This window comes from Ursus americanus, chromosome 24, assembly GCF_024610735.1.
Source record: "Ursus americanus isolate L20-20 chromosome 24, mUrsAme1.1.p, whole genome shotgun sequence".
NCBI lineage: Eukaryota > Metazoa > Chordata > Mammalia > Carnivora > Ursidae > Ursus > Ursus americanus.
The window spans coordinates 39,181,677-39,199,430 of NC_142150.1; the positions used below are offsets into that span (position 1 = coordinate 39,181,677).

Genomic DNA, 17,754 nt, shown 5'->3' on the forward strand with positions numbered 1-17,754 from the left:
TTCCATCAGAGCTTCACTCACTCCCAAAGAGGAACCATTTAACCAGATGGGGCAACCAAATGAAAGTGCTACAAGTTCAAGGATCCTCACAAGTCCATGTTACTGCAAATAACACTGTGTTCAATTTTAAACACCACCTCCAGGTCCACGGCCTTCTCCAGCACTAAGCTAGCAAGACTGTTCAGAATGGTTTCGCAGGACAGAGAAAGGTGAGGCACCCGAACCACGTTACCACTACTTCCTTTGACATGGGCTATCCCTCCCCTTAGATATCCCATTCACTTTGCCAAGCCCAAATCTATTTCACAGACCTTCCCATATTAAAGAATGGAGAAAGAAACAAAACACAGACACGGTGCTATGATCTTTATTCAATTAAATGACCTTACAACTAAGAAACAGAAAACATGCTTTTAATAAACTAAGAGCATAATCTCATCCCATTGCACTTTTTAAAAAGTATATTAAATTTTAAAGCCGTTCAAAGGCAAGGGTCTAGGAATAAGAATTTTCAACAAATCATTTTTTAAAGAAAAGAGAAAGAAAACTTGTAGATGCTCAGGATTAATATGAACCCCTTTAAGGCTCAAGTCCATGGCACCATTTAGCCATCTAAATTAGAAAGCTTCAGGAATCAAATGCAACGTTTCCTTGGTCAGAAGAGCACTGCATTTCAATTTTAGTTGTGTACATGAAAATTCCTTCCAAGGAAGAACATTTTCTTTTGAAATCTTTCTGCTCCTAGACCTGTTTTGAAAAGTCCCTGTTATGGGGTACTTCTGTCACTAATTTTCAAAGTTATTTTCTCCTTCCTTTTTGTTATTAATATTTATTTATGGCTTAAGGTGTTCTGTGCACGAAAGATGAGGGGTTCAAGTCACAGTGCTGAATTTTGCTTTTTAAAAGAAAAACACCTTTCAAAAAGTGGGGTTTTTTAAAATCCTAATTACACCTGTTAGTAAATAGGACACTTGTACATTCATTTTCAGAGAAGGCACTATATCTTAATTCAGAAAAACATCTTTAACGAGCTTAGCTAATCCTCTAGATGGACGACATCGCCCTATTACTCCGAATACAGTGAACCCTTAGGAGTAGTCCTGGTAGCAGAGCACCTATTCTGAGCCTCAGGCAGAAGCTGTCCATCCACTTGGCTCCAGACAATACTGACTGCACTCTCCCATCCCAGGCAGCATCTCTCTCACAGGCCTCTAAGCCACCACAAGACTGCCTATCAAAGCGGTGTTTCCAGGGCCATAACCCAGAGCCACGGAGGCAATCCCCAACATAAAGCTAGGAATCGGAATGGTTTTAAACAAGCCTCCCACGTACATCCTAGGCACTCTAACATAGCTGAGAGCCACTACCCAAAACATAACTACGACAGGACGTAAGGAAAACTACCTATCGCAGCAGATGGACTCTTACAATGGGCTTCACGTTTTTAAAAAATCATTACCCAAACAGTTTGTACTTTCGTGACTGAAGCTTGTCTTCATTATGCCCTATTCCTTGACTAAAATTTTGATCTAAATGTAAGCCAGAAAGATGTAGCCCACACTGGCTAACCTTGGATGGTAATCATCCTAAATCATCCTAAATTACATTTCAATAGTTCTATGGGGGAAAAAAAGGCCTATGAAGACTTCCATATAAGAGAAGAAAAAAAAAAACCCTAGGAAAAAATAAAACTTTGCTGTGTTTTTTTTTATCACTTTTGCCTGGGCTTAGGCCAACCTACTTATCTGTAACGCATCCATAATACATAAATACCCATCCACACTCACCCTATCCAAGACACCACTTTTCTAAGGTAAGTAAAACACTGGCTGTGACCTGCTAAGGGAACACCCTGCCAGTAACAGAGCAGTTTGTCTGTTTATTTGCCTAAAGCCTTTCATTTCATGTTAAGAGAAAAAAGAAAGAGCAGATAAAGCAAAACAATATTCACAGGCAATTCTACCAAGTACAAAGAAGGCGCCACGGAACAGACTTGTTGGTACATTGCTAAAATGGGGCATGGCTCTGCAGATGCCGACCATCACACATGGTCATTTGCCTTCATTGTACCCACAAACCAATCCAGAAAGATTACTCATGAAAGAATTGAAATTTTGATTCCATTGTTTTTACTATAAAAAGCTAACTGGATTTAAAAAAATTTTTTTTTTCCTGAAATGAATACTTCTCACAGAAATTCTGAAAACCTCCTTTTATACGTTAATAGGGCTGTGCCCCATATGACCGTTAGAAATGGGCAAACCATGGGGCGCCTGGGTGGCACAGCGGTTGGGCGTCTGCCTTCGGCTCAGGGCGTGATCCCGACATTCTGGGTTCGAGCCCCATATCAGGCTCCTCCGCTGTGAGCCTGCTTCTTCCTCTCCCACTCCCCCTGCTGTGTTCCCTCTCTCGCTGGCTGTCTCTATCTCTGTCAAAAAAATAAATAAAATCTTTAAAAAAAAAAAAAAAAAGAAATGGGCAAACCATAAACGCTGTGTGAGAAGGCTGGTCAGGAGCGGCAGAGCTACACACGTCACGCCAACCCTTCCAGTGAGCACATCTAAGCAACGTCTCTGACCCACAAACTAAAGGCTGAGGGAAGTTAAGACGTACAAGACATACTTTTCAACCTGGCTATAAATCTCCCGGATTATTTAAACCCAGCAATGAGAATGCATCTCTTATTGAAACAGTTGATGTAAAACCACCAATTTACTGTAAAAGTAGAGAAAAGAAGCCAAAGAAAACTCATTAAGGATCTTCACTGAGAAAATCTTATCAACACTTTCCAGAGTCAGAATAAGTTAATAAAGACAAAAATAATAAGGCTCCCCCCGGGAATTAAACCAAATTATTTCTTTAAGATCAAAACAGAAATGAATTTGAACAGTAACTAAATTGTAAGATTTCACTAAGTCATACATTATCACATCGTTTTACTTTAAAAATTCGAATACGTTAGTATTAAGTATTGGACACGTCATTCTTTTCTCACCATTAAAAGCATCACTCTAGACAATTATTCTAAAATCTATAAATATGCCTCCACAATGCACTAAAAACTAAGTATCTCAACATCTGTAAGGCCTTTAGCGAATAAGTATGAACCTTCAGGAAGATGAGAGGCCACCTGATAATGCACCAAAATTTCAAAGAGAAGCTTTCAATCTAACAGTCAACACCAAGCATCACTGATATGCAAGTAAACAGTTTTTAGAACAAGCGGGAATTTTCCTAAAATTTAATGGCAATTGAATAAACTAGCAAGAACTTCAGGGCAAGATGGTACATAGATATGAAAAAATAACATAAAATGCTCAGAATTAATTCAAACTCATAAAAATACTTCAGTGGTGAAATGTTAAAGCAGTAAAAAGAAAATTCTTTGATAAAGAGATTACATGCTTTTCTTCTGCCTTCCGTTCAGACTTCCTCATGTGTACAGAGTCTACACTTGGGTTTTGCCTAAGCCTTCTTACCTCCCTCCCACAACAAAAATTATCTCAAGAATTAAGACTCTCATACCTGAATGTTTATATAAATACTTACAGGCAAGTTTTATGAAGTTGAAAAATCCACAATAATTCACCATTATATTATAAATCAAAGGAAAAGGCAACCAATAGATAAAATGTTTTTTTATTACCAAATCAAGGTAAATAAAAAAGATTTCTTAGTTACTTCTAGATACTGTCCATATTTGGGTGGGACTTCAGTCCTCACTAAGCCAAAGCTATTTTAAAGCTACCAGACTAGTCAAGCGAGGTTAAAGAAAGGAAGATTTGCTAAGCAAAACTGACAATTTTAGCTTTATTATTAAAAACATTAGACAGTGCCTAGGAAAACGCAAATAAATGTTTTGCATAAAGACCTGATTTACTGCGAGGCCACACGAAACAGGACAACTCAAGACAGTACTGTTTGGTAATGTCCTTCCTCCAATCCTTAATAAAGTTCTGTTCTTATGCAGAACTCTTGAAAACCAGACCTCTCAAATGACAGCCGTGGGTTACACACATACATACGTGCACATAAACCTGCAAACAGTGAACCTGAAGGCACAAGTTCCAGGGACTTATCAGAGGTCACATGGTTCATTTAAACTCAAGCTTTTTTGTTTAAAGTATCGAGCTCACTCCTTTCAGTATGAGCCCCTCTGGCTCTTCAAGGCATGTTTGCCTCTTTTCTAAAAAGAAGCTACAGGAATGAAGACAAAAATAAAATAAGAGCATGTTCCGACAAAACTGTAACCATGTCAGTAAAAGACCGTAAATTTCAGTGTATGGTGGATTTAAATAGGATGTGGTTTTTCCACACTATGTGGCAAGCAGGATTCTTTAACATTGTAAGATTTTAAAAGTGTAATGGCGTCATTTTCAGTCTTTTGTTCCGAAGCTTTTGCAAGTTTTGTAAACATTTTTAAAATAGTAAGGTATAAAAGAACAAACAGGTTTCACCCCAAAACAGCATCTTTCATGAGGTTATTCTTGATTCCCTCCCCATCATGTCTTCAAAAGCCTGAATTCAATCTGAAAAGGCACTAAGTGGCACATACACGATTTAAAACCACATCTGCAGTTTTTCCTTTAGCTTTCTCCCCCATAAAGTGCACAAAGCAGAGTAATAAGAAAATAGACGCAGGCGTGGATCTATATCAGCAAGGAAAAGAAATGCTTCCAACAGAAATGGAAGTATGTTTAAGAATTTGAAGCCACAGGAAAGGTCTGTCTATTAATTTATTACTGCTGAGTTTCAGCTCTTCCCGGGTGATCCCAGATCTGCGTTCCTCTGGACCTGGACCTGTGGCCGTGGCAGAAACCCAGAAATCAGGAGGGGCTGGCCGCATTCTCGTTGGATCCTCTTCTCAAGATGCTATTGAGCTTTTTTGTCCACAGGTGGCCTCCCAGCAACTGCATCCCTCATAGCGACCTGAGTGGAATTACCCATATGAGAAGTAGCCTGCAAGAGTCCAGTTATTAACATGTAAGTTAATAAAACACAACACAACATCAAGAGAAAGACTTCAGACAGAAACTTTCAGAAATCTCCATCTACATCATGGGTAGGTTACCAGAAAATCGGGAAATGAAAATGCAGGTGTCGGGGGAGACTGTGGCAGCAGCTGACTCCCAAAAGAGTTAGCTAAGCCTCTGCTCTGTTACTGGGGTGGGGTGGGAAGCCAGCTTGGCTCCTCACAACCATCTGACTTAACCAATCCGTTCCTGGTACTCAAAAAAAGAAATCAATCAGAGTCTCAAAGATCTGTACACCTGGAGATCACGTCAGTGTCAAAAACCACTGGCTCTCCGAAAGATTTCAAGCAACAGAGATGCCATCCATTAGCAGAACTCAAAACAAAAATTTCAAAGCTCCTGATTTTCAGTGAAGCAAATTAACCTTGGATGGGGGAGAATCACACAGGAATTGTGACTGAAGAGCAAGCAGTTAGAAGCTTCCCATGAGTAACACAGTATGCCTAAGTGGGAACTTCCTCGCATTAGAGGGCAGTTTTAAGGCATGGAAACAAAATATTAGGAATAAATATTAATATCCTAAGGAAGGATGATACAACGTAATACCTATCGAAAAACAAAAATGGCCAGGGAAAGTTTCTCATGCCTTCTTTCACTGTGAAACTCTTCCAAATGGAAATACTTTACAATAAAAGCACAAACATCTGTGTGTGATCAACCAGTGGCCTCGTCAGCGGGCACCACTCACCTGCTCCAACACATACGCTGCACCAGAATCAATTGCTCCGCCCAGCTCACGATATTGACCAGAATACCTGATGTATCCCCAAGTAAGAAGTGCAATTAGCAGCAGTCCAACCATACAGTTGAACAGCTGGGCCACAATCTCAAGACCAACAAAGCCAGTGAGGCCTGAGGCTATGTACAAAATCACGATGCCCGTGAAAAGCACCGCAGGGGTTCGGAAGGTGCTGAAGACATTCTTGCTGCCATTGTGTTTGCAGAAGTTCTCATAGAGCTCCTTGATCTCCTCCTCCAGCTCCTGCTGGTAACGAAGGCTAAAGTCCTTCCCACCCATCTTCTTGGTCTTCCTAAAATGGTCCAGAGCAAGCTGCTTGAATTCACAGTGCTTCTCCTCTAGAATGTCTGGAGACAAGTAAGGTTTCTCTCCCCCACAAACCTAAAAAGAATTAAGACATAACGTATTGAAGATCCCTTTGAAAACAAGTGCCCAATGAAACAAGCGAAAACACTGAAAAAGTCAGAACATTTTAAGATATTAGAAATTAACTTTAAATTGATGACCAAAACCAGTAAGAGTCTGGGTTCACTTCCTCTGAAAAGTGCACTGAAATAGGCAGGGTGACATTAACTGCACCAGAAGAAAGGCTTGCTTCGCAATGGAAAGAACCAGAAGACCCCAACTACCAAGGGGACCTGAACACAGCTTTCTTGTCTTGTCATCTTCACATACATTACACAGGATCAGTTTGGGCTTCTGGCATCAGCAACACGCCCAGGTGATAGATAAGTCAGAGTAAGACACGTGCCCAACATACCTCTTCCATGTTGTTGTAATAAATGTCTTTGGCGGATGCTGCAGCTGCTAAATTGTTGGCTTCAGCAGTGGCCTTTTAAGAAAGGAAAGCATGAACTCTGAGTCCCCTCTTTTAACATTCTACCACAAATACCCAAGTGCCAATGTCCTCTCACCCTGTCCCCATTCTTCCTTTTCTAGGATCCTTCTGCCATTTGTTAGGTTTCCATATAGCCCAATTTATGAGATAAAATACTCCTTTTCTGCCAAAGTTTCTGCCAAAAATCATTCTTATACATGAGTCTTTATCGTCAATTAAACCTCTGCAAAAATCATTCCCTTTGCTTCAATTTTAAGTGCTAAGAAATAGACATGGGTCAAAAAAGGGAAAAAAATTTATCTTTCATGAATTCCAACTCTAGCTTCCTTTGTGAAAATGTTTTGCTACTAAGGAAATAAACATCTGGCAGTAAACGGCCTTATGTTCTCCACACGAAAGTCAGAAATTATGTGTTAATGAAATGACATCTTGAAAACAGCAAAATGTTGAAAATAAAAGTCGCCGAAAATAAAAAACCTGGGCAGCGAGTAGTAAATAGGTATGTCAGGACGTGTCCTACTAAAGTAGACAACAGATAGCAGGACCATAATTTGTCTAAGATAACCGGGTCTGTTCGTGCTCTCACAGTGTGTTTGGTGGCAAGACCAGACCCAGTGAGGGGCCATTCTGCTTTAATTGTACCCCCATGAAGATGCACAAAACCCCAGGGGGCGGGGGCGCCTGGTTGGCTCAGTAAGTTAAGCATCTCCCTTCAGCTCAGTCGTGATCCCGAAGTCCTGGGATCGAGCCCCATGTCAGGTTCCCAGCAGCTCCCTGCCTCTCCCTGCTGCTCTGCCTACTTGTGCTCTCTCTCTCTCTGTGTCAAATAAATAAATTAAATCTCAAATAAATAAACAAACAAACAAACAAAAATTAGGAAAGGAAAAAAAAAAGGGCAGTCACAATGCTGAACAATGTGCTAAAAATTAACATAATTCAGCATAACAGGCACGGAGAGCAATGGCATTATTTTCTTTCCTTTTCTTTCTTTTAAAGAGTTATTTATTTATTTTAGAGAGACGGCAAGTACACAAGTGGGGGAAGGGGCACAGGGGGAGAGAGACAGAATTCTCAAGTAGACCACCCCATTGAGCACAGAGTCCTTACGCAAGGCTTAGTTCCAGGACCCTGAGATCATGACCTGAGCGGAAACCAAGAGCTGGACACTAACCGCCTGAGCCACCCAGGCGGCCTGCATTCTCTTCTTAAAGGATGCTACTTCTTGTGTATGGGTCAACAAGGAATCAAACAGTATCATTTAGGATGTCAAACAATTGCTTACCTGAAGCATGGATTTGGGATGAGGCAGATCTTCTCCTTGGTAAATTTTAATATATGCCTTAGAATATAAACATAAAAACAACTGTGAAAAATGTGATTCTGTCACATTTAATCATACTTTAATTTTTAGAAAGTGGCCATACAACTGCATTTTCCTAAAAACCTAGATCAACACCCAGGAATTAGCAAAAACACAACACACCTTGGAGTGCATGTTAGCATTTTTAGTTAACTAAAACTGTTCTCAAGCAGCACAAGCCTAGCAAGGCTAGGAGTCCCACCAGATTCCCCATGCACACTGGCCTCACCACTACCTGTGGGCACAGTGACCGTCCGCCTTGAAGTAGCCATGTCACATCTAGGTACCGTCTCCTCCTACTCACGGCAACTTCCTAACCACCTCCTGTCCACACCATCTTCCTTGAGGAACAATCTTCCTTTAGCCACAGTAATTACTCCTCTAAGAAAGTGCAAAGAACATCCATTTGGTTCTTAGACCGATACTGCCACCCAGTGGCCCACTCCTGGAAGGACACTGGAGGCTCTGAAAATGCCTCTCGCCATCTCCCCCATGAAACTTGCCCCTAAGCTTTAAAATAATAAAATTCAAGTGAGTTTACAACCTAGATCAGTTTTACCAAAAGTCAAATATTTTGATAATTAAAACCGATATTTACCTTAAAATACTCCAAAAGCCCCCGACAGGTGACTTTTGACCCATTGATCTCCTTTTCCATTAAGTTAGCTGGGTTTAATACATATGGAATCAGGATCTGTAACTGCTCTTTGAATTCACTGGCAATATCTGTTCACAAGACCATGAAGAAGAAAACAGTAAGCCAAACAGGTTTATTCAACCAAGCTGAGCATAAAATGCAATCTTCAGTCTATCTTAACTGTTGTAACACTTGCTAGTTAAAAGTGAGGGGGTTGGGTCGCCTGGGTGGATTAGTCAGTTAAGCATCTGCCTTCGGCTCAGGTCATAATCCCGGGGTCCTGGGACTGAGTCCCGCATCAGGCTCTCTGCTCAGCAGGAAGCCTGCTACGACTCCCTCCCCCTCTGCCTGTTGTTCTGCCTACTTGTACTCGCTCTGTCAAATGAATAAATTTTAAAAATCTTAAAAAAAAAATAAGGGGCGCCTGGGTGGCTCATTGGTTAAGTGTCTCCCCTCGGCTCAGGTCATGCTCCCAGCATCCTGGGATTGAGTCCCACATCTGGCTCCCTGCTCGGTAGGGAGCCAGCTTCTCCCCCACCCTCTGCAGTTCCTCCTGCTTGTGCTCTCTGTCAAATAAATAAATAAAATCTTTAAAAATAAATAAATACAATAAAGTAAAATAAAATAAAGTATTCCCTTCCTTTTCAAGGCTCCTTTATATTGCTAAGTTGTTTTTATGAAAGACTGTACCAATTTATACCTCTCCCACCAATGTGTAAGAAGGCTATTACAACTCTCAACACACTAGAGATTTTTTCAAGATTTTATTTTTAAGGGGTGCCTGGGTGGCTCAGTTGGCTAAGCATCTGCCTTTGCCTCAGATCGTGATCCCGGGGTTCTGGGATCGAGTCCCTCATTGGGCTCCCTGTTCAGCAGGGAGACTGCTTCTCCCACTGCCTCTGCCTCTCTTTCTGTCTCTCATGAATAAATAAATAAAATCTTTTAAAAAAAAAGATTTTATTTTTAAGCGGTCTCTACACCCAGTGTGGGGTTCAAACTGAGCAGGGAGCCTGACGCGGGACTAGATCCCAGGACCCTGGGATCATGACCTGAGCCAGAGGCAGATGCTTAACCAACTGAGTCACCCAGGCACCCCAATGAAAAGTGTTTTTTTTAAACAGTAACAGAAATTATAAACAATGGGAAGACAGAATATTCAATAAATGATGTCAAAGTATTGGTATCTACAGAAAAATAGAAAATGGTCTCTACTTCACACGTATCAAAATTAATTCCCAGTGGATTAAACACGTATATGAAAGACAATACTTGAAAGAGAGAGACAAACAGAGCAAGGGAGAGTGTGTGCAGGTGTGTGCGTGGAGAAAGGAAAGGATTTTCTAAACAAGACTTAAAAAATCACTACATAAGATCAAAGGTGAATGAATTAAATCACATTAAAACTAAGGCACCATAAAAAAAAAAAAGACAAGACAGAAGATGGGAGAAGATATCTGCAACATATAACTAACAAAGAATCATATCTTAAAATACACATATAGGATCTATACACTGCAGAGAAAGACAAACCCAATCTAAAACTGAACAGGCGTGGATAGGAATTGCAGAGGAAAGGAACCATAAATGTAAATAAATATATGAAAAGATACTCAATCCCATTAGTAACCAGAGAAATACAATTTAAGGCCACAATGACACACTGTTTTTATACCACTAATTTGGCAAAAATTAGATGTCTGATAACACTAAGCATTGCCTAGGATATGGATCAACAGGAATTTCTATATATACCAATGAAGGGAGCATAAATTGGAACAGACACTTTGGAAAACAACCTGGCATTATCCAGTAAAGGTGAAAATACACAAATGCTAACATCCAGGAATCCTGCTTTTAAAGCACATACCCTTGGGAGACTCCCATATATCCACATACACTAGAATGTCTGCAGCACTGTTCATAACAGCAAGAAAGGGGAAAAGCTCACATTTCCATGGAGATTAAATTGTGTTATATTCGCAGAAGGCACAGTTATACCACAGTAAAAGTGAATGAACTAATAAACTACATGCAGTAACACAGATAATCTCAGAAATAAAACACTCAGGGGCGCCTGGCTGGTTTAGTCAGTTGAGTGTCCAACTCTTGATTTCAGCTCAGGTCATGGGATTGAGCCCCGTGTCAGCTCTGCACAAAGCGCAGAGTCTGCTTAAGATTCTCCCTCTCCCTCTGTCCCTCTTCTCGCCTGCATTCGCACGCACACTCTCTCTCTCTCTCAACTAAATTTTTTTTTTTTTAATTTTTAGAAGATTTTATTTGGACAGCATGAGAGAGAGAGACAGAGACAGAGAGAGAGAGACAGCATGAGCAGGGGGGAAGGGCAGAGGGAGAGGGAGAAGCAGACTCCCCGCTGAGCAGAGAGCCTGACTCGGGACTCGATCCCAGGACCCTGGGATCATGACCTGAGCCAAAGGTAGACACTTAACCAACTGAGCAACCCAGGCGCCCCTAAAATTTTTTAATAAAAAAGAAGAAATAAAACACTAATGAAAATAAAGTTGGCCACATACTATTTTTTTAAGTTCAAAATTAGACTTAGCAACAGACTAAGTGATTCAAACACAAGTAATGATTTTTTTTAAAAATTCAAGGGCAAAATAAGCAAAATTTAGAATAGTGGTTATTTCTGTGGAGAAGCAGGGAGATGGGATAGGAAGAAGCACACAGGGATAGCAAATAGTACTGGTAATGTTCTAGACAATAGACTGGCAAACTACAGCCCTTGGGCCAAATACAGCCTAACTGTAATTGTCATTAGTTTTGTTGAAACACAACCATGTCTTCATTTATGCTTTGTCTATGGCTGCATTCTTGTTTTAACAGCAAAGATGAATGAATAATTGCATGGCCCACAAAACTTAAAATATTTACTACCTGGTCCATTACAGAAAAAAATTTGTCACTTCTGGTTCTAGATAAGTTGGGTAGTAGGTTCATGATGTTCATTACCTGAGGTTTTATATCTTACATATATAAGTTCTACGTATCCTTTCATATGTGTAACACTTTTGCATTCTTTTGGATACCTAATAGTACATTTTAAAATTTAATGATAGCTCATTATTTTAATTTGTTTTCATTTCTGTTGTTGCTAGTTAGACCAAACTTTCTCCCATCTTGGTTCGTCAGCTGATTTCCTTTTCCCCTACCAGGGGCCTATATCTTAGAATATAGTCACTCTTCACAAAGTCAACAAATACACTATCTTCTATGATGTATACTATAATCACTGAAATATTTTCTCCAGTTTGTTTGCCTTTTTTTTAATATGCATAAAATTATTAGATATTCAAATCTATACCATTTTTCCTTGGCAATTTCTTTTATTTCTCCTAATTTTAAAGAGTCCTTTCCCAATTCCAGAAGTCTAATAAAATTAAAATTTCCCCCATGCTTTAATTTTCATAATTTAACTTTGTAATCTACCTAGAATTTATTTATGCCTCATAAATTAAAATCTACATGACATTTTTCTCTGATTAGTAAATATGTACTCCTCATCTCTACCGATTCCCATCCCAGCTTAAATAACTGATCAATTATAAGATCTCAAGACATCAAAAAAAAATTTTGGTTTTTTAATCGTCTCACCTAAATAAATGGGTACCAATCTCCCATCCAAATACTCTTAATTCTATAGTCTCCTCAGGATGGCGCCAAAGTACAGCTTTCACCAATTTTACCCGTACTACACATTGTCTAGTGGCTTCATATATGATAAAGGTGATATTTCAACCAGTGGGGGAAGTTGGACTATTCAATAAATGCTTTTGGGACAAACGGGTAGCTATTCAGAAAATAAGATGGATCTAAACTGGATCGTAACTTATAATGTGAAAAATAAAACTACAAAATTTCAAGAAAAAAAGTGGGACAAATTCTTTATAACTTGGAGTGAAAAACCACAAAATAGTGTACACACTATGCTATTCTGTGTATATTCATATTTGCTTGCACATACTAAAGAAACTCTGGGAGCCTTAAAAAAATGGAAGAGACGGGCGCCTGGGTGGCTCAGTCGTCAAGCGTCTGCCTTCGGCTCAGGGCGTGATCCCGGCATTCTGGGATCGAGCCCCGCATCAGGCTCCTCCATTGGGAGCCTGTTTCTTCCTCTCCCACTCCCCCTGCTTGTGTTCCCTCTCTCGCTGGCTGTCTCTCTCTGTCAAATAAATAAATAAAATCTTAAAAAAAAAAAAAAAATGGAAGAGACTTTTCACTGAATACTTTTTAATCCTTTTTGGGATTTTAAACATGTGAATGTATTACCTATTCCAAAACGAAACAAAAAACCCTTTTTTTATGGTGCCAACTGTTATCATACTAGAAACTAGCACAATGTAGACACCACAGATTGTTCCTACATTGATTTTACCCAGATTTAACAGACCCTCAGCTAGTCATGCCTCCATAAAGGCTGTACCAGAACACTAGTTTTAGACTCGGAACAGACAAGAACCAGCTCCTGACAGACAATCTCAAAATCTCATGGCATCAAAGAAGGTTGTGCCCTAAAACTCTTCTGTTTAATTTCTAGCTAAACAACTCAGTGGTTACTGCATGAGGTCTCTCTGCGCTAGAAAATATGAAGATGACAGTTTTCTTTATGGTTATGGCAGAGTCATCTGTGTCTGATGAAAGGGTCTCAAAAGTGAGCTAATCTAGCTGACAGGAAGCAGCAGGTGAGCAGCGATTGTACCAAAACTAAGATTGTTTGGCAAGTGTTCACCTCTGAATAAACAGTCATTCTTTAAAAAAACAAACAAACAAAAAACAGCAAAATAAAACCACTAAAATCATCCTGAAGTATCTGGGAGACATTTGCAGAAAATGTTAACTCGTTAAATTTAAATGTTCTACAGTAATTACTTTAAGGTCCTTCTGTGGATCAGCCCTAACTGCTCTCAAGTTAATGTTGTCTTTTCCAGGTTATGTGGAATGGGGCTTGCCGGATCTCAACCAAGTCACCCTGCAAGTATATACTTCAGAAAAGACAACATGCAGGCATTTTCTTTAACTGTGAAAAACACATCGGCTCCATTTACAGGTCCCCCAAAATAAAGTTTATGTGGTTCTCAATCAAGCACTTGCCAAATACTCCAAGCCACCAAGTGTTTGCAATTTTGCATCCAATTTATGCTTCACTCAAAACCCCTCAATACCCTGTTTAAAAGGTTCCCTAAAATTACAAAATATCCATCTGCAAAGCCCCTAAAAAGTACACAAACCTTTGCAGAGCTAATAAGAATTCTTTATGAACAATCCTCCTAACGACTATAGTTCCTGAAACAGACACACAAGGCAGACTATAAATACATATATATTTTTAAAAGAATTTATTTATTTGACGGCGCACGCACACGCAGGGGGAGCAGCAGGCAGAGGGAGAGGGAGAAGAGGGAGGAGCAAGCTCCCCACTGAGCAAGGAGCCCGATGCGGGACTGGATCCCAGGACTCTGGGATCATGACCTGAGCTGAAGGCAGACGCATAACCAACTGAGCCAACCAGACACCCCTAAATATATTTTTAAAGTAAAACAAAAAAGGAAATTTTTATTTTTCAAATCTTTTCTTTTAAAAACATAATTATAAATATACATTTTTAAATAAATAGGATCATACAACATATACTACTATGCAACCTTTTTGCATTTAATAAGATGTCATAGACATCTGTGCAAACACAGATAGATCTATCTATACTTTAACCTTTTCAAGGACTTTGAATAGGGGCGCCTGGGTGGCTCAGTTGGTTAAGCATCTGACTCTTGATTTCGGCTCAGGTCATGATCTCAGGGTCATGAGATGGAACCCCACGTCAGGCTCTCCCTCTCCCTCTGCCCTTCCTCCCTGCTCTCTTAAAAAAAAAAAAAAAAAGACTTTAAATAACTTTTAAAATTAACTTTTAAAGGTGCAAATGTACCATAATTTAACCAATTCCTCAAAAACACCCATTTGTTTCTAATTATTCCCTATTATAATAACGGTACAGTAATATATACCCTTGTCCATATATTTTTACCCACTTATTTGGATAGTTCCTTAAGATACTTTCCTAAAAGAGAAATACTGGATCAAAGGATGTAAACATTTTAAATTTTGATACTAACCCATAAAGACTATGAATTCGTACCAATTCATTTGCACTTTCTCAATTATTGTGATGCTACACATATTTTCACGAGTATATACTGACCATTTGTACTTCTTCCTTTGTGACTTGCCTTTTCACGTAAGAGAGTAAGATTTTAATCCCATAAGTGTGTTTTAAAGTTCAATGATGGATGAGGGAAACAAATAGTACATAATTATGACACTAACAGCTGCTTATACAGAACTGTTCCCTATTTTACAAATAAAATAGGAAAATTAGCACAATGAATATTTAGTGATAAGTTGTTCATAAGTTTTAAATACATACAGGGTTGAACACTATCCAACAAAATGCACATCCTCCTGGAATCTCAGGACATGACCTTACTTGGAAATTACAGATATAACTAGTTGAGATCATACCAGATTGGGGGGCAACCTAAATCCACACAGCAGTGTCCTTATAAGAGGAGAGAACGCACAGAGACACAGAAAGAAGGCACCCATGTGATGACAGAGACCGGAGTGACGCACGCAGCTCCGAGCAAACCCCAGAAGCTAGGAGAGGAGCAGGGAGCTGATTCCCCCTCAGAGACGCCAGAAGGAATCAATGCAGACGCCATGATTTCAGAATTCTGGTCTCCTAAACCTGTTAGGCAGTAAATTTCTGCTGTCCTAAGCCACCCAGTTTGTGGTGCTTTGTTACAAGAGTCCTAGGAAACAGATACAAATGCACACCCAACAGTCATACAAAATTTCAAAAATCGGGGTTAGAAAATGTTAAAAAGCTCTTCCTATTTCCTGGAATGACATAATAAAAGTGAATTTTAAAACAATGTTTTTGAAACATTAAAATGCTTAAAAACACAGCGAAATGCCTTTTTGCAGGTTTATACTTGATAACCTGAGAACACGCTGAGGCTCAAGTGTACACGGGAGTCACTGAACCCACCCCCTCCTCAGCAGCCTCATTTGGGAATGCCCTGGACACCTCCCCTCCCAGTGATGAACAAACCCGAGTTTAGGTTTGGTGAAGGTATGTCTAATAGTCTAGTAAGAGTGGTAAAGCCTGAAGGAACACATCATCTACACACTCAACTTTCTCTCCATACTCCACTCAGAAAAGTCACTTGCAACTGCTTTTGAAGGAAAAGGTTCTAGCTCCAGTGTGGCCTGAGCAGATTTCTCTCTAAAGCCAGACCCCAAACTTGGATTTCTGCATTGCCATCTAATAGGCTCTGGAAGTCTCCTGCTCAGGAAAGCTGCCAACCACATAAAAATATCACACAGTGACAAACAGAAGATAAAGGTAAGTCTCTCAAACTCAGTTTCTTCTGCACTACGAAGCCCAGCTGGAATGTAAATCTTAAACTGAAAAAGTACATTAATGTTCTTGGATCAAGTAAGTCAAATAAATTGAAAATGACATATTTTATGTTTATTACGAGGCTATGAAAAACTTCCACTTCAAAAGGTAAGTTCTCCTGGAACCTAAACATTATATACCCTCTAAATTATGTCTGCAAAATAACAGAACTTCTGCTTTAGCCCAATATGACTTTGGGGCAAAAAGAATCTAGATGTGAATCTCTGCCCCCTCCTGGCCCCCCACCTACTAGCAGAGTACTTTCAGCAAGTTCCTTAACTTTCCTAAGCCAGTTTGCTCATCTGTGAGATAAAGGAGACAGTATCAGCTTCCGGAAGCACTGGGAGCATGAAGTAGGAAAGCTAGCACAGTGTTGGTGCTATGGTCTGAATGTTTGTGTCCCTGCCAAATTTGTATGTGGAAATCATAACCCCTAAAGGTGAAGGTATCAGCAGGCGTGGCCTCTGAGGGGTGATTAGGTCATAGGGAGGAACCCTTGTGAATGGCACTAGTGCGCTTGTAAGGGAGACCCCACAGAGCTCCCTAGACCTTCCACGCATGAGGGTACAACCAGAAGTCTGAGAACAGGAAGACGGCCCTCACCTAACCGTGCTGGCACCCTGACCTTGGACTTCCAGCCTCCAAAACCATGAGAAATAGATTTCTGTTGTTGATAAGTGTATGGCATTCTGTTATAGCAGCCCAAAGGGACAGGCGGCGGGAAATACAGCGGAGCCTCAGGAAATGGCAGTTATTTTTATTCCTACTTTACTGGGAAGCAGAGCAGCTCAGGTAAGTTTATAAACAAAGGTGCTAGTTTAACACATGTGTAAACTGAAGGCCGGGCATTACGTGACTCAAGGTCTAAATGAATAAGGAACGAAAATAAGAGAATGGAATCCAAGAGTCCCAACTCTAATTTCTCTAAGCCACCACCTAGTCACCACTTCCTGATACTCACGTGACCCGGCACCAGGCTCTGCGCTAATTACAAAGAAGATGAAAACACAGCCATGCCGTGTATCACATACCTTCCTTTGGGGCCTTAACTGTACTTGATAAGTAACAGCTGACCAATGTTTAGTGTTCCTTTATTTAGCGCTTTTATCTCTTGTAAACCAGTAATTACAACAGGCCTCTTAGAAAGATCGTTCATGAATCTGACCGCCACCATCTCAGATGGAAAGTTAAGGTGAACTCTAACGCTCACAGTAAGGCAGAAGCAAAACCTGAAGTGGACTCTAAATACCATTCTCTCTAGGAGAACGGGCTGCCCCTTCTCAGCATTCACCGAACCGTAAGTGACATTCTCAGATCATTGCTTAATTCCAAACATCGAACCACAGGTCTAAAGTAACATCATTTGTAACACACCTTTCAATTTCCCATCAAAGTCAGGGCTTGTGGCCACCTGGAGTCCTGGGTGTGGTAGGAGAAAACAGGTGACGCTGGAGAAGCAAGAGTGAATGTGGTTTCGGACATTCTGAATTTCCTCGTGTTGATGTTCTTTTACCTGCCAATGAAGACCAACAATTGACAAAAGACCATTTGTTTTTCTTCACTAGGAACCGCTAGTATAGGACAAAGGAAAGATTTCCCAACTCTGATGGACCAGAGCAGCCTACGTTTTGTCCAATGAGAAAACTCAGAACCCTAGAACCAATAAATGC

General features: G+C 40.1%; 1 protein-coding gene across 2 annotated transcripts in view; it reads right to left on the bottom strand.

Annotated features, from left to right (window-relative positions):
• Positions 1-351: 351 nt before the first annotated feature.
• The window catches only part of ATL3 (atlastin GTPase 3), a 48,485-nt gene continuing 31,082 nt past the window's right edge, over positions 352-17,754 (bottom strand). For both annotated transcript variants that reach the window (XM_045775669.2, XM_045775668.2), the window contains 6 exons: positions 17,459-17,597; positions 8,569-8,696; positions 7,893-7,949; positions 6,533-6,604; positions 5,722-6,153; positions 352-4,959 (listed from right to left, as the gene is read on the bottom strand). In XM_045775669.2, the coding sequence (XP_045631625.2) occupies positions 4,873-4,959; positions 5,722-6,153; positions 6,533-6,604; positions 7,893-7,949; positions 8,569-8,696; positions 17,459-17,597 (915 nt within the window). In that variant the 3' untranslated portion in view covers positions 352-4,872. The remainder of the gene's footprint in view (positions 4,960-5,721; positions 6,154-6,532; positions 6,605-7,892; positions 7,950-8,568; positions 8,697-17,458; positions 17,598-17,754) is intronic.